The sequence below is a fragment of the Tursiops truncatus genome, chromosome 9 (assembly GCF_011762595.2).
Source record: "Tursiops truncatus isolate mTurTru1 chromosome 9, mTurTru1.mat.Y, whole genome shotgun sequence".
Classification (NCBI taxonomy): Eukaryota; Metazoa; Chordata; class Mammalia; order Artiodactyla; family Delphinidae; genus Tursiops; species Tursiops truncatus.
Window position 1 is genome coordinate 82,677,961 of NC_047042.1, and position 24,816 is coordinate 82,702,776.

The 24,816-nt window shown below is 46.7% G+C and overlaps 1 protein-coding gene across 6 annotated transcripts in view; it reads left to right on the plus strand.

Moving 5' to 3' along the window:
* The first annotated feature begins 321 nt into the window (after positions 1 to 321).
* The window catches only part of STRIP2 (striatin interacting protein 2), a 44,271-nt gene continuing 19,776 nt past the window's right edge, over positions 322 to 24,816 (plus strand). For 2 of the 6 annotated variants that reach the window (XM_073809928.1, XM_073809927.1), the window contains exons 1-18: positions 322 to 509; positions 5,912 to 5,981; positions 9,022 to 9,096; positions 10,105 to 10,239; positions 11,586 to 11,706; positions 12,477 to 12,545; positions 12,743 to 12,849; positions 13,579 to 13,706; positions 14,587 to 14,790; positions 16,021 to 16,256; positions 16,508 to 16,573; positions 17,258 to 17,321; positions 17,456 to 17,472; positions 17,872 to 18,001; positions 18,241 to 18,312; positions 22,186 to 22,260; positions 22,933 to 23,030; positions 23,489 to 23,615. In XM_073809928.1, the coding sequence (XP_073666029.1) occupies positions 375 to 509; positions 5,912 to 5,981; positions 9,022 to 9,096; positions 10,105 to 10,239; positions 11,586 to 11,706; positions 12,477 to 12,545; positions 12,743 to 12,849; positions 13,579 to 13,706; positions 14,587 to 14,790; positions 16,021 to 16,256; positions 16,508 to 16,573; positions 17,258 to 17,321; positions 17,456 to 17,472; positions 17,872 to 18,001; positions 18,241 to 18,312; positions 22,186 to 22,260; positions 22,933 to 23,030; positions 23,489 to 23,615 (1,929 nt within the window). In that variant the 5' untranslated portion in view covers positions 322 to 374. The remainder of the gene's footprint in view (positions 510 to 5,911; positions 5,982 to 9,021; positions 9,097 to 10,104; positions 10,240 to 11,585; positions 11,707 to 12,476; positions 12,546 to 12,742; positions 12,850 to 13,578; positions 13,707 to 14,586; positions 14,791 to 16,020; positions 16,257 to 16,507; positions 16,574 to 17,257; positions 17,322 to 17,455; positions 17,473 to 17,871; positions 18,002 to 18,240; positions 18,313 to 22,185; positions 22,261 to 22,932; positions 23,031 to 23,488; positions 23,616 to 24,816) is intronic. The other 4 variants (XM_073809925.1, XM_073809926.1, XM_004328727.4 and 1 more) reach the window with 4 other exon arrangements.

The following is a 24,816-nucleotide window of genomic DNA, read 5'->3' on the forward strand; positions in this document are numbered from 1 at the left end:
GCGGAGACTGGAGCTCCCCAAAACGGTCGCTATTTGGGAGGGGGTGAGGGCCGAGGGACACCTAGTGAGCAGCAGAGCTGACCACCTAGAGCTCAAGGCCCAGGACGTGGGAGGTGGAGCTAAGAGCCGACAGCGGAGTGTCAGGCTACCAGCGACGCCGCGGGAATGGGAAAAAAAATCCCTTGAATGAGCCCCCTCCAAGTCCCGCTCAGAGAGGTCGAACAGCCAATCGCGCTGCAGGGTGGGGCTGCGGAGAAAGGTCTCAACCAATAGCTGGGGAGGGGGCGGGGCCTGGCTCCCGGCGCGCGGCGGCTGTGGGGTAACCCGTGGCAGAGAGCGCAGAGCGGCAGAGGGGAGCTGCTGAGGAGAGCCGCATGGAGGACCCCGCGGCACCCGGGTCCGGGAACCCGCCTGCCAATGGCTATGGCAACGGCAACGGCGGCGGCAAAGGGAAGCCAGCGGCGCCTAAAGGCCGGGAAACGTTCAGAAGCCAGCGGCGGGAGTCGGAGGTGAGGAGCCCGGAGAGCTTTCAGTTGGGGCCGGGAGACGCCCGGGGCAAGAAGCGTTGGCTGAGGTGTTTCGGTCGCGTGCCCCTCCGCCGCCGGGAGACCCCTGCGCGCCCCGTGCCGCAGCCTGAACTCCGGGCTCTGCAGCCCCTGACCCTCTCCGTCCGTCTCCTGCCGCGGGTCTGGGGCTTTCTAGCCCTCTGGCCTCCCTCGGGGGGCGCGAAGATAGAGCCTGATAGCCAGAGTCCCGGATACTTTCACATATTTATCTCGCTTAATCGCTGTAGCCCCCCGGAGTGGTAATTCGTAAAGCCGATTTACGGAGGAGGAACAGGCGCGGAGAGGTGAAGTGAGTGGCCTGAGGGGTGGGAGGCCGGAGCCCGGCCGCAGTGAAAAGGGGCCGGCGTGGGGGCAGCCGCCCTCCCACCCCGAGGCGTCCCGAGCCGAGCAGAGCAGCCGCGTGACTTGGGCCCTTCCCCTTCCCCCCGTGTGCTGGCCAGCCCTTGAGGGAGCACTTTCCACGGACATCAGGCCCCCACCCTGTAAGGGTTAATGATACAGGAGTCAGGCGGGGCAGTACCGGAGCGAGTGGATGGACCCCCCCCGCTACGATACAGACCCACAGAGAGGAGTATGAATGTTCCCTCTTCTTAAAAGAAACCCTAACTAGGAGGATGAAAGGAGTGAATTAACATTCACTCCAACCCCCTCATCCAGCCAGCTTCCATCAGCTAGCCAAGAGCAGAACCGGATCTGAGCGGGGAATCAGACCACAAAATGTCAGGTGTAGAAGGGTCTATAGAGGTCACCGGGTTTTAGCCCTTGCTTTGACGGAAGTGGGAGACAAAAGTAGCTTGCCGAAGGTCATTCATCTGGCACAGTGGCCAGGGGTACCAGGCTTTGGGTTCAGTCAGAGCAGGTTTTGAGGTTTTGAATCCCAGCCCTACCATTTACTCTTGGTGTGACTTTTGGCAGATTGCCAGCCTCTGAGCTCCAGTTTCTTCCTCTGTAAAATGAGGTTAATACTACCTGCCTCAGAAGGTTGCGATAAAGTCAAAATGAGATAATTGAATATGAAATGTTTAATTCAGTGCAGGCACGGTGCATGTAGTTGGTTAGCGCACAGTAGCTCTTAGTACTATATTATCATCATCATCAAGGGACAGAACTGGTAGTAGAAGCCAGATCTTAGGCATCCCAGTCCACGGTTTACCATTTGAATTGTATTTCCGTTTCAAAGGGATTTCATGTATGCTTTCCATTTTGATACAGACAAGCGGGAATCCATCCCATTTTATAAAAGAGAGAAGTGGAGGAGGTGAAAAGACTGGCCCCAAATCACACCACCTTTCAGAGGCAGAGCTCAGCCCTCCTGCCATACTGGATCAGGGTTTTATGCACCATATCATCACCCTCCCTGCCTCAGTACGAATCTGGCCTTTTAGGGCACCCTGTTTCTCCTTCCCCCATAGAGACATCGTTCTTGTTCAGATGGTTTTTGGGGGGTGGGGCAGGGGGATGAGTCTTTTATTAATTCAACAGTTGTTGAGTTCTTTCTATATGCCCAGCACTGCTTTAGGTGCTAGGGATACAGCGGTCTCTCCACAGTCGGGGTGCAGAGACAGTGTGGGAGTGAATAAAATAATTTCGGAATGATATGTTCTATGGGTGAATTAAAACTCCTCTTGAACCAGGAGGCCTTTTCCCTACCTATCAAGTCTTCCTTCAGGAAAAGGCTCTGATAGTTTTACTCTTGCCAGTGAGTTCAGTATCCAGAGACTCAGAGCTTTCCACCTGCACCACAGTTTACCCAGTTTACTGCCTGATTGTCTGCAGCTGCACTTTTCATGTGGAAATGAACAACTACAGTGATCCTCACCATCTGAGCTTATTGCCTGCCCAAAGGTTGGCCGGAAACATTAGCTTTCCTTCACCTTCCACTGCAGCAGGAGAGCTGCTTTTACCTGTCAATACGTCCCCTATCACAACACCCAGGTGCCAGACTCTCTGCTTGACTCTCAGATAGATGACTATCTGCTTTTCCTTCCCTCCCTCCTTTTGCATTCCTGTGGAAAACAGTCCTGGGGAAGATGATTTTCTTTCCTCTCTAGGGCTTCAGGAATTACTGGAAGAGAATTACTGTTGGCACAAGTCAACAGAGCCTCGTACATCACTGTGTTTATAGGGGCACCATTGACCTACCCTCTTCCAATGGCTTAGTGTATGGATATCCTAACCTTAAAAGGAAGCTAGAGAATGATTGTTTGCTTAATAAAAAGATTCTTAACCTAACCAAAAGACTCACCTCAGACCTCTTACAGCCAGATTTCTTGCTTCAGGTCGTTCCCAAAGTCCTTGACAAAGTTTAACTGGTTTGTAGCAAAATGAGGAAAATTCAAGGCATTGAAGTGAGTTTTTCATAAAATGTAGTTCAATACGTTACATTTAAAGGATGTATGTAATTTAAAACAATGTTTTTCAAACTGTAGGGAGTAACCTGTGAGTTGAGACCAACTTTTTTTTAAAGAAATAGACTAATTGGAAGTACTGGTTTATCACATATAGTAGTGGTAAATATTATTTTGTTAAACTTCTGTTCCAGTTTTGTGTGTGTTGGGACATGACGTAAAGTTTACTTATACTTCGACTTACAGTCAAAAAAAGCTTCACTGCTTTTAATGGCTCTTATTCTGATATTTTGTCTTTTGCATTTTGGGGGTATTAAATGATTTTTTAAAATTATATATATATTTAAGAGATTTTTAAAGTTTCTACTTAGAAAATAAAACATCAACAACCTTATGTCATTCTCCACCATCCACCTTTTTTTTTTTCTTACTGGTCCCTGTAATCCAGAAGTTTAGAAATCTTTGCTATAGTGGATTTAAACATGAATCACCTTTTTGGCAGTGTAAATTCATAAAGTGGTTTTGGAAAACAACTTGTCATGTACAAAGAGCCATATAAATTGTCATAAGGTTTGATGCATTCATTCCCGTTATAAAAATCTGTCAGAGAAGATCCTAAATATGAAAAAAATTTATGAGTATTACAGCTTCATGTATATAGTAAAGAAAAATTAAAAACATATGTTCAACAATAGGGAATTGGTTAAGTAAGCCAATAGATATCTGTCCACTTAGCTGTTTATTTATTTATTTATTTTTAATAAATTTTTTTTTTTTTTTTGGTTGTGCTGTGCAGTTTGTAGGATCTCATTTCCCCCACCAGGGACTGAACCCAGGCCGTGGCAGTGAAAGCCCAGAATCCTAACACTAGGCCATCAGAGAACTCTTCTCTTAGCTGTTTAAAGTGACAGTTATAATACTATGAGACAGGGACTTCCCTGGTGGTCCAGTGGCTAAGACTCCATACTCCCAATGCAGGGGTCCCTGGTCAGGGAACTAGATCCCACATGCATGCCACAACTAAAGATTCTGCATGCCGCAACTAATGATCCAGGAAACTGCAACAAAGATCCTGCATGTGGCAACGAAGATCCTGCGTGCCACAGCTAAGACCCAGCGCAGCCTAAATAAATAAATATTCATTTTTTAAAAAGTGAACCTTTATCTTTAAAAAAATTATAGTATGAGAAAAATTCCTTTATAATATAATATTAAAATCATAAGTAGAGTAAGTAAAATTCTTGGAGTAACCGTCCACATAGTGCTACCAGGTGCTGGATTGTGTGCTAAGTGCTTTTCCTCTATTATCTCATTTAGTCCTTACAATGACCCTATGAATTATCCTCATTTTACAGATGAGAAAACTGAGTACGTCATTTTTCAACAATTCCCTGATACCAATTCAGTTCTGACACTACCCGTAGTTAGCACAGACCCCACAAGTTAAGGGCTCAGTCCTACAAGACTGCCCCCACTTCAGATGTCAGCCACAGTGGAATCCCCAGACTACCTGCACTTCTGCCTGGCCAACTATAGATTCAGGGGTTACCATGACTGTCCCCCTCAGGTTCGATAGATTGCTAGAACAACTCGCAGAGCTAAGAAAAGTGCTATATTTATGACTACAATTTTATTATAAAGAATACAACTCAGGAACAAAATGAAGAGAGGCATAGGACAAGGTATGGAGGTGGAGTGGTGCAGAATTTCCATGCCCTCTCTGCGGCATTACCCTCCTAGCACATTGGTGTGCCCAAATCACATTGTTTCAGAGTTTTTTTGTTTGTGTTTTTTTGCGGTACGCGGGCCTCTCACTGCTGTGGCCTCTCCTGTTGCGGAGCACAGGCTGTGGACATGCAGGCTCAGCGGCCATGGCTCACGGGCCCAGCCGCTCCGCGGCATGTGGGATCTTTCCGGACCAGGGCACGAACCCGTATGCCCTGCATCGGCAGGCAAACTCTCAACCACTGCACCACCAGGGAAGCCCCAGGGTTTTTATATGGAGTTTCGTTACCTAGTCATGGTTGGTCAAACCACTGGCCACTTGATTGAACTCAGTCTTCAGCCTCCTCCCCTCCCTGGAGCTCCTTTTTTGAAATTCTCACTCTAAGTCACCTCATTAGCATAACCTCAAGTATGGTTGACAGGAGCTCCTTATGAATAACAGGCACTCCTACTACTCAGGAAATTCCAAAGGTTTTAAGAGCTCTGTGCCAGGAAGGTGGGTGATGGGGCAAAGACCAAATACATTTTTTATACTACATTGAGGCACAAAGAGGTTAAGTAACTTGTTCAAGATCACATAGTATGTGACAAGACCTGGGATTCAAATTTTTTTAAATTCATATTTATTAATATATTGGTAGGAAAAATCTATCCCAAAATGCTTAAAGAGGTTCGGGTGTAGGATTATATTAAAAATACTTTTAAAAGGGTATTATAAATTTTTACATACAACATCATAGGAAATCTACCCTTTAGTACAATTTGAAGTAGAAATGCTACCTTATTTGACAGTCCTAAAATTGTGGAATATTGGAACTAAGGACGTCTTTTTATATATGAGGAACTATGATCCACAGAATGAAATCATACAAAATCATACAATGGGTTAATGACAGAGCTGAAGTCAGAATCCAGTTTACTTCTTTTGTTTTCATCCGTCTTGTTTTTCTAGAGATCAGCTAGATGTTCTTCAGGTCTGTGTTTATGTAGATCAGATATGGGCACAGATTGTAGCTTTCATATCTGTTCATGATCCTGGTCCTTTGCCCAGAGTTTCTGATTCTATATAGGAATCTTCAGCCCAGCCCCACACTGAGCCTCTAATTTTGGCTTGGAGGAGGGTACTTCTTGGATGAAAGGCCCAGATGGAACCCTCCTAGTTGCCTTCTTCCTCTAACTTTGGCCTCCAAGAGAGGTGGAAAATGAAATGAGGGTGTGATCTCCTTTTGTCAGCCTTTTTCCCAAGTTACCACGAAGATTTCTCCATTACAGGGCTCTGTGGACTGCCCTACCCTGGAATTTGAGTATGGAGACACAGATGGGCACGCAGCAGAGTTGTCAGGTATGAGATAGATGGGTCTGTAAAGAGTGGAAGGTTGGCCAGGAGGAGAGGGAAGATGCCTGTGCTCTCCCCTGGCAGCTTGTCTGTTCTCAGCAAGTGGCTATAGAGCACAGACTGTTCTCCACATTCCCACTTCTCTACACCTTCCAGTGGTCAGTATCTCTTTGTTTGCTTTCACATTTCTTTCTGTGAATGCTTCCTTGGCTATGTATGGCATTCTCCATTCTTTCATTCTATCCCTGTTTTCTGCTCACCCTTCTTTAATTCTCTTTTGGTGCACTCTCAAATCTGTTTTCTCTCCACCTTCTCCCCATTTCTCCTTTCTTTCTCTTCCCATAGTCACCCATATCTTTTGGGTGCCCCTTTCTGCCACCCACTCCATTGCTTTCCCATTCCATCTCTCTCTCCTTTTCTTTTCTACCTCCATCTCACCCCCTTCCCCTAATACTTGCCCCTTATTAAAGTCTCAGCAATGTCTGAAGAAAAACTGTGTAGACAACTGGCCAGCTGAGCAAAGCTGAACATGTCATCTATATCCATCACCGTGGAGCTCTGCTTGGATGTTTCTGAGCTGGGGTTGAGTGATCCCATTCTTCTTTCAGTGCTGGACTGCTTCTCTCTGGATTTTTAGCTTGGCTAAACGTGATCTCCTTGCATTAAGGGCCTCCATGTTACATGTGCTACAAATGCCAATTATTAATAAATGAGCTTTGGGTGGAAATTATGTGAAAGGTAAATATTCTGTCACATGAAAGTGACACTTTAAGACAGGCTTTTTCAGAGAAAAGAGACAAACGCTTTTAAAGAAGTTCTTGTGAATAAACATAAGGAATAAATTTTGTGATGAGTGACAGAAATAGAGAGCTAAGTTTAATAACTAACCAAGGGTTAGAATCCAAAATATGAATACACACACACATAGAGAGAGAAAGAAATGAACATCCCAATAGAGACTATAGATAAATGGTCAAAGAATATGAATAGGAATTCACAGAACAGAAAACCATGTGGTCAGTAAATATATGAAAAGATATTCAATTATGTTAGGAAATGGGGAAAACCAAATTAAAATGGTGAGATATTATTCAACAATCATCAGATGCAAAATTTAAAAGCCTGGGGTTGGTGAGGGTACAGAGAAATGAGTACTTTTTATACATGGCTTGGCATGAGGGAACAGAGTATAGAATTGGAAAGCAGTTTAGTTATATCTAGCAAAGTCAAATTCACACATATTATGACCCAACGATTCTAGATGTACACTTTAAAGAAATTCTTGGGCCCAAGAAAACACTTACAAAGATGTTTATTGTCGCCACTGTGAAAAATTGAAAACAACTTAGTAGGGGAATGGAGAAACTGCAGTATATCAATATGTTAGGCTACTGTATAGTCATTAAAATAATTGATCTATATCAATATGCTTCAATGTCAATAAATATTAAAAACATATTAAAGGGGAGAAGAAACGGTGACAAAATAATTTTTACAGGCATCAAAAAAACTGCTTAAACACACAAGTCTAAAAGATGTTTCTAGGAAGTCTAGTTGCACACTTGATTGAGAACCGTGTCAGTTAAGTGAATGGATGTGTTCATCACACTGCTTTTCATGTAAGCTATTGAAAGACATAATAAAAAATGCTTCTAAGAAAAAATAATTTATACAATATGATACTGCTTAGATAAAAACTTGAAAAATAGAACAATATCATGTGTTGTTTACAGGCACATAGATATGTACTAAAAGTATAAAAATAGGCATGTGAAGCATACATACCAGTTTCATCATAGTGATTATCTCTAGAGAGGAAAATAAGACTGGGAAGGAAGAAGGGACTTTAGCTGTCTGAAGCAAATATGACAAATGTTAACATTTGTTTAATCTGAGTAGAAGATAAACGCAGTGTCTTTTATGTACTCTGTATTTACCTGTAGTATATGAAAGTTCATGATCTAAACTTTAAAAATAAGACAAAAGCAAAGTTCAGTACCTAAGAGCCTTGCTCCCTGTTTTAACTGGGTTTGTGCCCTACTCTTAAAATATATATATCTACACTACTCACTAATGACTGAAGAATTTAACAAACAGAACTGGGATTTGTTTCTGGTCACTCCAGGATTCTGGAACTCAGGACTCAAAAGCCCTGGCTCCCAGACAAGGTATTTCTTGACCATTAGACAGCTGGCTGGAATATAAGTGAATTTCTCTTGCTTTGTGAATTATCTGTGACCTAGTTAAATTTCCAGCAAGGGTCTTAGTTAGGGAGCAGAGTTTTGAGGAAGCACCTATTGGCTTAATGACTTCACTTCTTCGTTCTCTGTAAGGTGAGCGTACTTGTATAATGTTCTGGGGTGTGTGTGTGTGTGTGTGTGTGTGTGTGTGTGTGTGTGTGTGTGTAGGAAAGGGCATTTTTATTTCTCATAAGCTGTCTGCATTTTGTATTGAGAGGCTGCTGTCAGCAAACTTAGATTTTCCTGGGCACAGGCCGCCCTTTGGCAATCAAAGCTGCTTCTATATGGTTTGATTCTGCCTCTGCCCGGGTGGCCATGGGCAGGAACGTAAACTTCTGTACCCTTCGAGGAAACTCAGCAGGGAGAGAATGAACTGGCTCCTTGAATAGCACAAGGATCTTGCCTCTAAACTTCAGGAGTTGTGTTGCCCCCTTTTTCCCTAGAGACAGGATTAGTCCCAGTCTGGGTTGACAAGCAGAAGGGGTTGCAGCCCTAAGAACCAGCAGTGATGACATTCAGCCCTCTCTGTTCCAGCCCTCCTCCTGGCCCTCACCAAATGTTGGAGCCTGCCTTCTCTGCTGTAGCAGCCAGCTGGCAGGAGGAGGACAGGTTTGATGGTTTAATCACCCAGGGACACAAGTGGCTATTTTTAACTGCTCTGAAAAGGAGGAAGCTGACTCTGGATTGAATTGGACACAGGAATGTGTTGGAAGCTTTAGCTCTTTCATACCACCTTCTCCACCCCAGGCCCCTTCTATAAGGATCTGCTGAATGTTTGTGACTCTGTCCTATCTTTCCTGCCACAGAATTGTATAGCTACACTGAACACCCGGAATTCACCACTAACAGGAGGTGCTTTGAAGAAGACTTCAAGACCCAAGGTGATCCCAGATCCTTATTCATAGAGATCTGCTTTTTCTCTCCATGATATTCAAGGCTGATCTAGAAAAAGCCTAAAATAAAGTATGATCCTTCTTCATCCTCTCCATAGCCATATAACTTCTCTATTCCTTTTTGCATATGGGACACAGAGTTTTCTATATCTCAAGTGCAGAGGTCACGGAGTGGAAGCAAGAGAAGCCTGAACTGGGTCCCTTTCCCTGATGTCAAGGGCCCAGAGAACAGAGGAATGGGGAGGTGGGGCTGGACTGGTTCCCTGCTGCCTGGTAACCCTGTGCCCAGCCTAGTCTTCGACCTTAGTTTTCAATCCCTGTCTCCAATTCTGCCTCACTCCTCATAGCATCTGGTAATAATTTCATGTGCCCACCCTGTGATCCACTCAGACCTCCATTTCCTTACTTGGTCAGTGGCAATTCAGTGTTCAACTCAGCAAATGTGTGGTGAGTACCCATTTTGTGCCAGAGATGCAGGAGGCAGGGGTGAAGGTGAATTTACAGTATCTTTAAAGAAATTATAGTCAGATAACAGAGGGGAGATGTGTACGTCACAAAACTAGCTGAGGCCAAGAGGAAAATGGAAAGTGTCATTAGAGAAGTAAAACGTATCATGGGGGACAGAGCTTCTGGCTGGAGCATTAGTGGGAAAGAGGTGATTTTGTATTGAACCTATAAGGATGAATAGGAATTGGATACATAGGGAGATAGAGGGAACTCCTTGAGGAAAGGCAGAGAGATAGAACTGTATAGGCTGGGGAGGGGGAAGCGGAAATGGAGGGGATGTGGAGGAAGATGAGGCTCTGGAGTGGGCCAGAACATTTGGGTTTTTTACTTTTCCCATCCCTTATTCTTTCTCAGCTAAACAAGGAAAGCTTTCGAAGAGAAGAATTTATTGGGGGGCTGAGATCAGAAGTACATATGCTATCATCAGGAGCCTTTCCAGGAAGGTGAGGCAACAGCTGACACTAGATCTGTATGGCCTTCTGTTCCCAGTGCAGGGTAAGGAGTGGCTGGAGTTGGAGGAAGATGCCCAGAAGGCCTATGTGATGGGACTTCTGGACCGGCTGGAGGTGGTCAGTAGGGAACGGCGACTGAAGGTGGCCCGAGCTGTTCTCTACCTGGCCCAAGGTGAGTGGCCAGCTTTGCCAACTTGAGAGGGGTGGACACTAGAGAGAGAGAGATGGTGTTAGCAGGACTAGGATGAGGCAGGCCACACTGGGAAGGTTCCTGTCTCTTGAGGACAGATCTTGTCATGTGCTAGAAGTAACCTTGTGCTTATGCGAAAGATGAGGAGATGATGGTAGGTACTGTTCTGGATCCCTTGGAATTGGCCTTTCTCTTTCCAGACATGCCAGGATTTCTTATAGGGTTCTTTTTTTCCTTAGCCTGGGCTGTAATCCTATGTGGAGACTAGCAAGAGGGTCACTGTGGCCAAAGCTGACAGTGTACCACCAGCTGAGCATGGAGGTTTCTTTTACCAGCTGTGGCCTGGTTCTGACACTGAGAGGAGGCAGGGAGGGTGCCACCAATTTACACGTGGACCCGCTGCATTGTTTCTCATTGGCATTTAGAAGGTCCAAGCCAACATAGCAGGAGGAGTGGATGCTGTGAGTAATTTGGAGAATCAGAACTCAATGAGATTAACTGAGGAAAGCTTCCCAGAAGAGACCTATTAGCCAGGTGTTGGAAAGAAAAATGAGCCTAGCTGGAGTAGTAAAAGAAAGCCCTGAGGTCAGAAATAAGAAGACTGTTGGCAGAACCAACTAGATGGGAGCTAAAAAAACTGTAAAAGAAAAATCATAAATGGAGAGGAAAGAGAGTGGACATCTGGTGAAGGGACGACTGCAGTAAACAAGGCAGTGCCCAAGCCTATCTCTTGGGTCTGGCACTCTGGCCAAGTTCCAGCTGCCAGTACCTTCATCTTTTTGCCTGAGGGCTTTCTGTGCAGCCCACATAGGGCAGCCAGGAAGTGCTAGGGAATTAATGTTCTCCCCTAGTCCAGCAGCATTCCTCAGTGACTGCCAGAGGCTAGTGGATGAGCAGCTTGACCACCTCACCCCTCTTGGGTGGGATGATTCTGAGTTGTTTGTTTTATGTTTTCCAGAGCTTCTCCCCACTTGGGATTGAGCTCTTGGCTGCCTTCTCTTCCCTATCTCACTTCTCCACTTCTCTACCGATGGTTCCTGGGGTCAACTCCCAAATAAACTACTTGCACTTGAATCCTTATCTCTGGATCTGCTTCTCAGGGAACTCAAACTTAAGACAAACCAGTGATGAGCACATTGGACCTAACCCTGGAGACTGCTTCTCCTCTCCCCTGCCTCATTCCAGGAAGTTCTGGGGGGCACTTGTCCTTTGTTAACCTACTTGTTGGACAGAGTGTTGGGAGATAGTCTTCAGATCATGGGGCAGGGTGGAAAGAACTGGAATAACCCCCTCCTCCTCAACCCCTGCGGCACTGTCTGGTCCTTTAGGCACTTTTGGGGAATGTGATTCAGAAGTCGATGTACTCCACTGGTCCAGGTACAACTGCTTCCTGCTCTATCAGATGGGGACCTTCTCGGCCTTCCTGGAGCTACTCCACATGGAAATCGAGTGAGAAGCCTTAGGGGAGGGCTGGCGACCCCGTTCCTTGAAGGGTGCCTCATCTCCTATGCTGGTTCCCTCACTGTAGAGCCCTCTGTGAAAGCTGGGTCTATTCACACCTCCTCCAAAGCTCACTGACAGTCCCCCTCCATCCAGCCATGGTCTCTGATAGTCTGTCCTGCTCCCTAAGGTTGGGCTCATCAGCAGGCTCTGCCCCACTTACAGCTTCAATCCTGGGCCTCAGGGGCCGATCCTGTATTGCTTTTGTATCCAAATACCTTCTTAGCCTAACTGTGGACTCCATGAAGGAAGCTGTTCTACCTGAGAACATGACCCAAGATGGATGGGACCAATTCCTGTTGCTGTGCCCAGTTCTTTCCCTCATGGTTACAGCTCTAGAGGTGGCCTTATCTGCTGCTACCACTATAGTGACCCCTCATATTGTCTCATGCCTATCACCCAGGAGTTTTAGTGGGACAAATTCTGTTTATTATTCACCAAGTGTTGCTTAGCATCTGTTTTGTGTCCAGCACAGTACTAGAAACAGTGGAGATTTTAAGAGGAGCAAATATCATAGACCCTGCCCTTGCCTGTCTTCACCACAGATAAGGGTTTGTCTAGGTGGCAGGAGAATTCTATGGGCTTCTCTACCTTAGACCAATTTCTTTAGCTACATAGCCAGGGAATGGCAGGTACTCATGTTTGTGCATATGATAAGTGTGCAACACGGAGTAAAGAGGCCTTACGGGTTCCTGTTTCCTCCCTCATCCCTGTGGCAGCAACAGCCAGGCCTGTAGCAGTGCTCTTCGGAAACCAGCCATCTCCATTGCTGATAGCACAGAGCTCCGGTGAGTGGGCCTGCCCATGGGATTGGAGCAGGGGATCGTTAGCAATGGGTTACCTTTGCCCAAATTTCAGACGCACCCAGGACACTAGAAGTTCCTAATTCCACTGGGTTGGGCCACCACAGAGACCATCCCTGAGGTCTCAGACTTTAGGTTGGAAACTGCCTTGGGAACCTCTTGTGACCCTTCTGTAACCTCAGGGTGCTGCTGAGTGTCATGTACCTAATGGTGGAAAATATCCGCCTGGAGCGAGAGACAGACTCCTACGGGTGGAGGACAGCCCGGGAGACCTTCCGCACTGAACTGAGTAAGAAGTGGCACTCGAGGTGCTTGTGGCAGAGGGGAGGCATAGCATCTGCCTAGGAGAGACAGACAGTTCTTCTTCTTCTTCGTCTTCTTTTTTTTTTTTTTTTTTAGAGCTAACATCCCTTCTTTTAGGACAGAGATACTTTGTGGTGGGCTTGAGGGTCTGGCTTGATTGCCCCTGTGTCTATGAGCTAGGCCCAGTCATATGTCTTCTCTATATCTTGGTTTTGGTTTCCTTGGTTATAAATGGGAATAGTCATCCCTCTCCCATTCGATCACAAATCCCACATGAAAAAAATGAGTTGACTTACCTTGAAAATATGAGTTGGTATTGTCATCAGTCAGGGATAAGATATGAAGGCCTTTGGGATTTTAAAATATATACTATATTTGTTGATGTGGGAAAGTGAGTTGTGATCTACAAAATGCATTGAGTTCCTCAGCCAGGAAGCATCTTTATTACCGTTGATTATCTTTATTACTGTTACTTCTAGTTTGATATCTACCCCCAAGCTTTGGGAACTATGCCATTTTAACTCCATGACCTCCCTTATCCTGCCCTCGGGGGGTTCACTCTGGGAGCTCTCTAAGCCTCCTTCTAAGGACCAAGTACTCAGATTCTTTGCGGGAAGGTGAGTGCCTTCCTCAGCGTCCAGAAACAGGGTTACAGGGACTAGGTCTCAGCTGCTTCATCCTCACTTTCTCACTTGCCTCTCTCCACAACCCCCAGGCTTCTCCATGCATAATGAGGAGCCTTTTGCCCTTCTGCTTTTCTCTATGGTCACCAAGTTCTGCAGCGGCCTGGCTCCCCACTTCCCCATAAAGAAGGTCCTGCTTCTGCTCTGGAAAGTAGTCATGGTGAGTGGCTGATTCACCCCTCTCCCATCTCATCAGATCAGCAGTGCCCTCTGCCACCTCAGTTTCTTCTAGTCTGATTCCAGGGGGCTGGAGCTAGGCAGAAGAATAGGGAAGCTGTTAGCCAGTGGAGGGACAATAAGGCTGTCCTAGAGAAATCAGATGTTCTGTTTCAGAGTAGGTTACCTATTTCTGTTGGACTGATGGGAGATGCCACTTTTTGAGTTGGGGTGTCATTGCACCTTCCCCTGATAGAGCTAACGTTTCATGGAAAGAACCCTGGCTGAGAGTTGGGAGATCTGGCCTCTGCTGATACTGAGAAACCTCAGGCAATTCTCTGTGTCTCAGTTTCTCTAGCTGTAAAATGTGGGGTTTAGTGCCTGCTCTCCATCCAGATAAATAGAGGATTTGCTTTTAAAAAATGAAGTCCTCATAAGTGTATGGTTGCAGTTTTGTTACTAATTATTCAACCCTATCCTTCCCCCAACTGGCTGAACTACATACCCTCCAGGGCAGGCCTTGAGTGATTCTGGGGGGTTATAGTATCTAGATCTGCTCCTTAAAAGGGGGTACATTTTCCTGTTTTTTTCAGTGGAGGCCCCCAGTGGTCCTTTTCCTTATTTCTGGTGATGTTTCCAGCCCTGGGTCGGTAAATAATGCTTTATCCTGACCCCTGAGCTCTGAGGGTTAGTAACCACCTCTGAGACTGGGGATGGTGACCACATTTTTTGCCTCCTCCTGTTTTATTACTTCCTAATTAAGGAGGGGGTCTGAGGGGACTGGAGGTTGTGGCTCTTCCTCTCCATCCATGCTTCTCTGACCTTGCTCCCTCTGACTTCCCTCCCTTCCTCTCTTCTGTGCCCCTTTCCCGTTTAACCCTTAGTTTACCCTCGGTGGATTTGAGCAGCTGCAGGCTCTCAAAGTACAGAAGCGGGAAGAATTGGGCCTGCCTCCACTGGCTGAGGACAGTATCCAGGTGGTGAAGAGCATGCGTGCTGCCTCCCCGCCCTCTTACACTCTCGACCTGGGGGAGTCTCAGCTGGCACCACCACCCTCCAAACTGCGAGGCCGCCGTGGTTCTCGAAGGGTATGGACTAAAGCAGACAGTAGTGTTGTGACACTAGCTGGCCAAAAATCAAGATTCTAAGCAGCTCTGGATATGGTAGGAAAGAGCAGTAAATGACCCAGCTCTCCTGCCCCTGACTGGCCCTGAGACCAACCTGAAATCTTGGTGTCTATACTTCAGCCTCTATTCCTGAGCCCTGACAGGGTCCTGGGCTGTCAAGATGTAACATTGTGATATCACATCATAGACCCATGTCTCGCTAAGGATCATTGGCCTAGACCTCAGTGCCTGGAGTTCCCTAGCACCCTGAACAACAGTTGGGGTATAATCCTGGGCATAGGTACCTGGTTGAGGCACTTTATCATTGTCTTCGCAGTAAGATTTACTCTGAGCCAGCCATGCTCTTATCTGGCCTTGGAACCAGAGACTTACACTTACAAGATGACTGGTTAGGGTTCTATAGTCTGCATCCCTAGAAAGGTCACAATGACAAGTTGCGCTGAGAGCTGACCATGCTCCCATGAACTTACCTGCCTGATCTACTTGAGTTCACCGACTACAGGTGACAGGCTCAGACAGTCACACTCAGTAATCTAGTCTACATTATCTGCAATGTGATTTTTTTTAACCTTTATTTTTTTGTTTTATAAAGTAATGCTTACTCATTATAGAAAATTTAGAACAAATATAAAAATGTGAAGAAGGGAGGAAAAAAAGTCACCCACAATCTTAACAACCAGAGGCAATCACTGTTAACTTTTTGGCCTATTTCTGTCCAATCTTTTTTTCTTTCTGTGACAAGATTTAAAATTCCAGACTTGCTTCCCTCTGCCTAGCAGCAAGCTTCTGTCCTCCTCTTCCTCAGTCAGCCAGCTGGTGTATGCTCACAGAAGGCAAACTAATTGAATGTTCACCTAAGTAGAGCATAATTAGGAAGGAAAGTGCTGGCAAAAAAAAAAAGGCATCAGTGCTTTCTGAAAGCTAAGTAACTGTGACTTTGGGATTATCAATGCTCTGTTTCCCAGCCATTGGCATGGTTGTGTGAGAGCTGCTTGTCCTGGAATTGGGCCTGGTGGGCACAGTAGGGTTGAGATGGGAAGGAAAAGGTCTCACTAGAGATGGGTTCTTACTTCCATGTTCCCTGAAGTCTAGCAGCCTGTGGGTTGGGGTGGTCTTAGACAAGGATGCCCAGGGTGAGATCTCTGCACACCTTCCCTCTCTCTTTCCACCTACTCCCCTCCAACCCCCCAGCAACTCCTTACTAAGCAGGACAGCTTGGACATCTACAACGAAAGAGATCTCTTTAAGACTGAGGAACCAGCCACAGAGGAGGAAGAGGAGTCTGCTGGCGATGGAGAGCGTACCTTGGATGGAGAGTTAGACTTGCTAGAGCAGGACCCTCTAGTACCACCTCCACCCTCACAGGCACCCCTCTCTGCTGAGCGGGTGGCCTTTCCCAAGGGCCTACCGTGGACCCCAAAGGTCAGGTAGGTTTGATAACACCAAGCACCCTGAGCTTCGGGGTTTCAGTCACTGGAGGCCCAGGGTGGAGTGGTCTATGTATTCAAGGCTCAATAAGCTGGTCTGGGAGTCGGAACTCCTGGGTTTGAAGTTCCCTGCTGTCTTCCCTTACTGTTCCAGTTCTCCAACTGGAGGAGTAGGAGCCCAGTAAGGGTCCTTCTCTCAAGGTTTGCTTTTCTTCCCTTCTCTGGGATTTGTCTCTCCACCGTCCTCTCAGACAGAAGGACATTGAACACTTCTTGGAGATGAGCAGGAACAAGTTCATCGGATTCACTCTGGGGCAGTAAGTGACTGGATGGTCAGAACTGGCTATAGAGTGGTTTTTAGAGGGCCACGGGAGCGGGTGGCCTAGAGTGAGAGATGTTGCCTGGTCGTGATTATACAACCCAGAGCCATGGGCAGCTCCCAGTGACTGCTTTGGGTTCTTGCCATGGAGTTTTTTCCTTCCAGTTTCCTAGAACTTTTATGTTCTCATCCAGGTGTAGGACCTTGAGCAACAAGTCATTTCCCTCTTGAACATCAATCTCCTTGTCAGTGTTATTAGATGGTCCCTGCAAGCCCTTCTGTAATGGGCCAGAATTCCGTGAAGAAGCGACATGGTTGGAACAGATCTTTCCCCATTCCCCCACCCTCTTGAATCCTCACTCGTCGCTACAAAACCTGAGAAACCATTGTTACTACCGTTTCACTGTCAAAAGTGTTGGGCAACATGCCCTTTTAAGTAGGAACCTGCTCCCAGACAAAGTGAGTCCCCAAAAGACTATACAGAAATCCTGATTTTCAGGGACATTTCCCTGTACCATTATTCTTTTTGTGTCCTGAAGCAACGATGGGGGACCTGGTAGCTTGCAGAGAAAGATCCAGGGTACCAGATGGTGAAAGTGGCATGGTTCACATGACTCCAGGGGGTATTGGTAATTCTCTCTACTTTTGACCCTTATGATCTGGTGTGTCTTGCATTTCACAGGGACACAGATACCTTGGTTGGATTACCCAGGCCCATCCATGAGAGTGTGAAGACCCTCAAGCAGGTGACCAGGGTGGGCTCTCAGTCTTCAGGGATAGGGAGCCATCAAGGCAAGTTGGATGACTAGGGTCCTGGGTCCTGGGTGGTGCTTTTCCACCAGACACATTCTGAACCTGTTATTCTGTACTTCCTCCGCAGGCATTTTGGCCAAAGAGGTAAAAAATCAGGTCTCTCCGTACCTACTCAGTGTCCTATGTTTAGATAGATGAACAAGTTCTCCTTTCTTCCTCTCATTCCTTTTCCCTCCTCCAACCCTTCTCTCTCTTCCCACTTATTGCTTCCTTCCCTTTCCTTCTCTCTCCTTAGAGGCTCACTAACTTCCACAGGCCCAGGATTGAGTAGCAGTCTGCTCTGTATCCAAAGTGTGTGTGTGCACGAGTAAGAGTAGTCATTCCTTGCACAGACCTTGATCCCCACCCCACCCCATCATCATCACTCTGTACACACACAGACACACATACAGGCACATGCAGCAAAACTCTCAGGGCAGTGGTCCAGGGGCAAGGGCCTATTCTTGGCTTCCCCTCGCACGATTTTTTGGTTTTTTTTGAAAGGCTGCGCCATGCGACATGCAGGATCTTAGTTCCCCAACCAGGGATCGAACCCGTGCCCCCTGCGTTGGGAGCACGGAGACTTAACCACTGGACCGCCAGGGAAGTCCCTCCCCTTGCACTTTGGTTGAAGGTAAATGCTAAGGTATTTGCTGCCCTTCAAACATGGAAATATGGAATAAACACTGTATTGAAGCACTTTGCTGCTGTTCATGATGCAAAGGTAAATAAGGCTCCTGCCTTCAAAGGGTGCGTAGTGTATTTGGGCTGACAGACCCATAAACAGGACATTTCCTTGTCATTGGGAAAATGATCACTGGTACACATGTGATCGAGGCCCTCAGCCCCTTGTTGATGTCTTATGTTTCCCAGCACAAGTACATCTCCATCGCAGATGTTCAGATCAAGAATGAGGAAGAGCTAGAGAAGTGCCCCATGTCTTTGGTGAGTCAAGGGGAATCCCGCACAGGAGGAAATCTGTCTGCAGTGCTGTCGCATAACTCGCGTGCATGCTGTTACTGTATGCATGACTCTTACTGTATGCTAGGCAAAGCAAGGTCTCTACTTTCACGATACATTAAAGTTGGAGAAAAACGATAAGTAATTAAGGAAACGAGAAGACTTTCAGAGAATGGTAGATATGGTTAAGAAAATTTAAATAGGGTGACATATCATGTAGTAGACTATTTTAGATTGGGCAATCAGGGTATGTAGACCTCTGAGAAGGTGATAATTACCTAATATCTGAGGTATAAGAAGGAGCTGGCCATAAGAACATCAGGGGAAAGAGCATTCGAAGCAGAGCGAACAGACTTATTAAGAAGGTAAGAGCAAGCTCAGAATGTTAGAGGTAGTGGATGAAGGCTAGTGTGGCTGGAGCACGGTGGGGAGGGGGAAGGTTGTCTGAGATGGGGTCAGAGAGGTGGCCTGGGGCCACTTTACACAGGACATTTAAGCGAAGATAGGGAGCTTGAAGTTGATTCAAGGGACAAAGGGAAGCCTTTGGAGATTTTAAACCGGGGAGTGAAGTGACATGATCTGTCTTTTTATAATAAAAACCATTGGCTACTTTGTAAAGGCTGGATGAGGAAAGAGTGGAAGCAGGGAGGTTGGGAAGCTCTTAAAATAGTCAAGGTGAGAGATGATGGTGTTTTAGATGGTGGTAGGAAGTGTGGAGATAGGGAGAAGTGGATGAATTTGGTTTATATTTTGGAGGTACAGCTGACAGGAGTTGCAGTTCAATTGGCTGTGGATAGAGAGACATAAAGGGGAATCAAGAATAAGTACCATTTGTCAAGATGAGGGTTCTGTTTTTTTGTTTTTGTCTTTTTATTTTTATTTCTGGCTGTGTTGGGTCTTCATTGCTGCGCGCAGGCTTTCTCTAGCTGCGGCAAGCGGGGGGCTACTCTTCATTGCGGTGCGCGGGCTTCTCATTGCGGCAGCTTCTCTTGTTGCAGAGTGCGGGCTCAGTAGTTGTGGCGCATGGGCTTAGCTGCTCCGCGGCATGTGGGATCTTCCCAGACCAGGGCTCGTCAGGCAGATTCTTAACCACTGCACCACCAGGGAAGCCCTGTTTTTTGGGTTTTTTTAATGTGTTTTTTTCCCCCTGTTTTTCTTTTTCTTTCATTTCTTTTCTTTTTTGTGGTTGGGGGCACTGTGCTGTGCGGCTTGCAGTATCTTAGTTCCCCAACCAGGGACTGAACCCCGGTCCCACAGCAGTGATAGCATGGAGTCCTAACCACTGGACTGCCAGGGAATTCCTAGGAGTTCTGTCTTATCAAGGGTTCTATTTTGGTTGTACTAAGATTTAGATGTCCATTAGACACCCATGCAGAGCAGCCAAGCAATTAGGTATATGGGTCTAGAGTTCTAGAGAGAGGACTGACTTAGGGAAATAAATTTGGGAACTGTTGACTCATGGACAGTGTTAAAAGCCATCGAACTGGCTGAGATAACCTGAGGAGGGATTAAAGATAGAGAGAGAATGGAACCCAGGACAAAGCCCTGGGGCACACCAATATGTCAAGGATGGGATGATTCAGGAAAGGAGCCAAAAAAAAGAAAAACCCTCAATGAGGTGGGAGGAAATCCAGGAGATTGTGATGCCATAAAAGCTAAGCAAAGAAAGTCTTTCAAGGCTTCCCTGGTGGCGCAGTGGTTGAGAATCCGCCTGCCAATGCAGGGATCACGTTAGATCCCTGGTCCAGGAAGATCCCACATGCTGTGGAGCAACTAAGCCCGTGTGCCGCAACTACTGAGCCTGCTCTCTAGAGCCCGTAAGCCACAACTACTGAAGCCCGCGTGCTTAGAGCCCGTGCTCTGCAACAAGAGAAGCCTCCGCAATGAGAAGCCTGTGCACCGCAACGAAGAGTAGCCCCCGTTCACCGCAACTAGAGAAAGCCCGTGTGCAGCAACGAAGACCCAACACAGCCAAAAATAAATAAATAAATAAAATAAATTTATTAAAAAAAAAAAAAGTCTTTCAAGAAGAAGGGGGTGATCAGCTATGTTAAATGTTGCTAATAAATGGTGCTTGATAAGACCTTAGGTGCCCATTGACTTTGGCAACATAGAGATAACTGGTGACCTTGATAAGAGCAACCTCAAGTGAAGTGGTGGGGCCAGAAGCCTAGTTGGAGTGTATTGAAAAGGGAATGTAAAGAAAGGAGGTAGACTTAGTCAACATAGACAAACCACATAGAAGTTCTGTTGTGAAAAGGAAGGTAGAAATGGGGTGGTAGCGCAAGGAGGATGTGGGTCAAGGGAATGTTATAGCTAGGAGATACTGGAGTGTGGAGTCCTAAAAGGGTTGATCCAGGAGAAAGGAGATAATTATAGAACTGATGCATTCGATAAAGCAAAAGGGTGTGAGCACCAGCGGAGGGTAGCCTTTGGTAGGAGCACGGGTGGTTCATCCTTCATGTCAAGAAGGAAGGTAGAGACTCTGATAGATTTGGTGTTGAGAAAATGAGGCTGTGCCTGTCTGATTGCTTCTGTTTTGTCCGTGAAGCCCCTACATCCAACAGCAACTGTTGAGGGGCTGTGGGATGAGGGGATTGGTTTGAAGAGAGGGGAGAACGTATGAAATAGGCCTTTTAGAGAACAGCAAGGCAAACATGCAGGATTGCCAGGATTATTATCCATTTAAGCAGCAGAATAGAAGGGGCCTGGTTACTCCTCCTTGCTTCAGGGTCTCATGGCAGTGACCCTTGTCCTGTAATAGAGCGACCTGGGTGGGGAGGAAGGACTGCACTGGCCAAAGATGACAGTGGCCTGAATGCCTCTTGATAAAGGGCTACTCTGATAAAGGGCTTAAGTGGGGTCATCACAAGGACAGAGCTGTGCATGAGGAGCCTGGTCAGAAAGGAGGAAGGGATGTTGTAGAGGGTAGTGGAGAAGGGAAGAAAATAGTTTCCACCTAAAATTTTCCCTGCTAATACCCCTTCCTGCCTCTCCAGGCCTTTATTAACCCTCTCTGTTGAGTCACCTACCTCTCCTTTCTGACTTTGGAGCAGCCCAGAGCTCTCAGATGGCCTCAGATTGACACCATAGGAAGTGCCTCTGTGTGGGGTGTCAGTTCCAGTGTCCCAGGCGTACCTGTGGCCTGAGCTAAGCCCAAGTATATCCAGCAAAGCAGTAGTCTGAGCCAACTCTTTGGTGGGAGTTCTTTTTTTTAAAAAATAAATTTATTTATTTATTTATTTTTGGCTGCACTTTTCATTGCTGCCCGTGGGCTTTCTCTAGTTGCGGTGAGCGGGGGCTACTCTTCGTTGCGGTGCACAGGCTTCTCATTGCGGTGGCTTCTTGTTGCAGAGCACGGGCTCTAGGCGTACAGGCTCAGTAGTTGTGGCACACAGGCTCTAGAGCACAGGCTCAGTAGTTGTGGTGCATGGGCATAGCTGCTCCATGGCATGTGGGATCTTCCCAGTCCAGGGCTCGAACCCGTGTCCCCTGCATTGGCAGGTGGATTCTTAACCACTGCGTTGCTGGGAGTTCTGACTCCTGACCTAGCAAGAGTGACATAGAGAGAATTCTGGATTGATTCCAGATGACAGGACAACCAAAATCATAGATTCTCAGGGCTGGAAGAGCCCTCAGAGGTCATCCAGACCAGCCCACTGATCCTAGGAAGAGGAAATTAGGTCTCAGAGAGGGAAAGTAACTTACCCAAGGTCCTACAATGAATCATTAACACAGCTAGGGTAGGAATCCTGATCTGACTCCCAGATCTTTTCCTCCCACCCTCCACAACCAAGGAAACATAGGTTTTGGTCAACTGGAAAATGGCCTGGGCAAACTGTATGTTTCTTGCCATAGGGGGAAGAGGTAGTACCAGAGACGCCGTGTGAAATCCTCTACCAGGGCATGCTGTATAGCCTCCCCCAGTACATGGTAAGGAGATGGCTGGGCCAGAGTTTCCCTTCTCAGCTGTGAGGAATAGAGAGCTGAGAGCCCTCTTAAGCTGAGCCATCTGTCATTTGAGCTTGCTTCCTGAGCCTTCACCCTTCAGGCAAGGCATTCTCTGAGCTTTCCTCAGGGCTCCTCCCAGAGGAAGAAGGACTTGGCTATATTCCCAAGTACTTCTTTGCGAGGAGTGGAGAATGAGGTGGGTCCCTGCAGGATGCATAGGGGGCCCTCCTCCTAAGTAAGTGCCTTAGTCCCCCTGAGGTCTGCCGTGGCCTCTGGTGTCCTAGTTGGCCTCAGGCTATGATGGTGAGGACGCTGATGGTCTGAGGTAGAGGAAGGAAAACGGTTGGGGAGGGAGATCTTGCTTATACCTCCCACCTAATTTCTAGGCATTGCCCCTCTCACTCTGTTCCTTCAATCCTCTTTGGAAAGAGCAGTCTTGAAGCAGAACAGCCCATAAGCTCCCTTCTGGCTCCTTAGCCTCACAGGCAAGCCTGTCAGGACAGGGCACCTGTTTGCTCTTCTGGAGGCTGGGCAGATTTGGTTATTGAGGGAAGAACTTAGAGAAAGGCTTTAAAACATTTCTCTTAGGGCTGTTGAACTGTGGAAGAATAACCTTGTTGAATGGGGGGGATTTCCTCATTTTCTACTTCCCAGATTGCTCTACTTAAGATTCTACTGGCTGCAGCCCCTACATCCAAGGCTAAGACAGACTCTATCAACATCCTGGCAGATGTCCTGCCTGAGGAGATGCCGTGAGTGCTTCAACTGGGGCAGCTGCTAAATATTAGCTACCTTGTCTGCAGGGTCTCTTTAGTCCCCACCTCACCTTGTTAACACTTACAGGGATTGTCTCCAAAGAGATCTCCTCTCTGCCACCAGTAGCCCCTTTCCACTGTAGTGCTCTCAGCTCTGCTCTTTTCAGCTCAGAATTGAGAGTCTGGAGGGTAACATCAGTGCCAGTTACTGGCTGCACATGTATGGGGGTGGACATTGCTAAGGGATGAGCTTGCCAAAGGAGAGAGAAACAAAGAGATCAGAGGAGCTTTTCTCCTGACTCATAAGTGGGAACTCTGGAGGTTTCCCTAGCACAGTTCAGGTTTCTGAAGTTCTGGCTCTCTTGTGTTTATTGCATCTGACCCAAATACCTGGGTCCTCGTAGGCCTTGCTCTAAGGTCACCCTCTGCACTGACTCTTCCTTTCCCCGTTGTAGCATCACTGTTCTCCAGAGCATGAAGTTGGGCATTGATGTGAACAGGCACAAGGAGATCATCGTAAAGAGTATCTCTGCCCTGCTCCTGCTACTCCTCAAACACTTCAAACTGAATCATATCTACCAGGTGAGCAGCTTAGAGCACTTCTCCACATCTCAGGTGTCCTCCAGGTCCTGTCTCCCAAAGGAGGAACGAAAGGGCCTTTGAGGTCCAGCTAAGCATCTTTCAGCCTTTCCTTTGTCTCACGGAATCCAGATACCTGTTGCACAAGCTTGGGGTGGGAAGTGGGGAATTGTCCTAGAAAGTTGCAAATGTCTGTGTCCTTTGAACATTATCCAGCGGTTGTGCATAGGAATCCCTAGCTTCTTGGGAATATGCCCTGCCAGCTTTGAAGCAATGGACCACAGGATTCAAGCATGCCACAAAAAGGGGAAGTGGGGGAGTGCTGAGCATACTTTTCTATATGTGAAGCACTTTTTTTTTTTAATTTATTTACTTTTTTTATTTTTGGCTGCGTTGGGTATTCGTTGCTGCTCACAGGCTTTCTCTAGTTGTGGTGAGCGGGGGCTACTCTTCGTTGCTGTGCGTGGGCTTCTCCTGTTGCAGAGCATGGGCTCTAGGTGCGCGGGCTTCAGTACTTGTGGCTCGCAGGCTCAATAGTTGTGGCTCATGGGCTTAGTTCCTCTGCGGCATGAGGGATCTTTCCGGACCAGAACTTAAACCCGTGTCCCCTGCAATGGCAGGCAGATTTTTAACCACTGCGCCACCGGGGAAGTCCCATGAAGCACTTCTCTAACATTTGAGATGTAATTCTATATAAGACACACTTCTGGCTGTTAAGGGCTTTGAAGTTTTGTAAAGGATACAGATGTATAAATAGCCAATTATGGCGTGATAAGTGCTGTTATACAGGTAAGCATTGGCTGCTATGGAAACACTAATGCAACCTGAGGTGGAGAAGATGTGACTTCTAACCTGAGTCCTAAAGAAACAGATGTTAGCCAGGATACGGGAGTTGTCAGGGAAAGGTAGCAGGAAGCATTTCAAGCAGAAAAGGTAATTTGTGAAAGTCCAGAAGGGAGAGAGCAGAGTACCTTGGAAACTAATTAAATGTTGCTGGAGTTCTGCCTGGAGTGGAGGGAGTGGGGACGTCTGGTGATACATGAAGCTGGAGGGGATGGCAGGGAGCAGATCATAATACATATGCTAGCACACAGTTTTGAGTACTTACAATGTGGCCAGCACTCTGTTAAGTTCATGTAAGATCTCATTTAATTCTCTCAACCCTACAAGTTGGGTCTTATTTTATTCCACTGAGGCTAAAAAA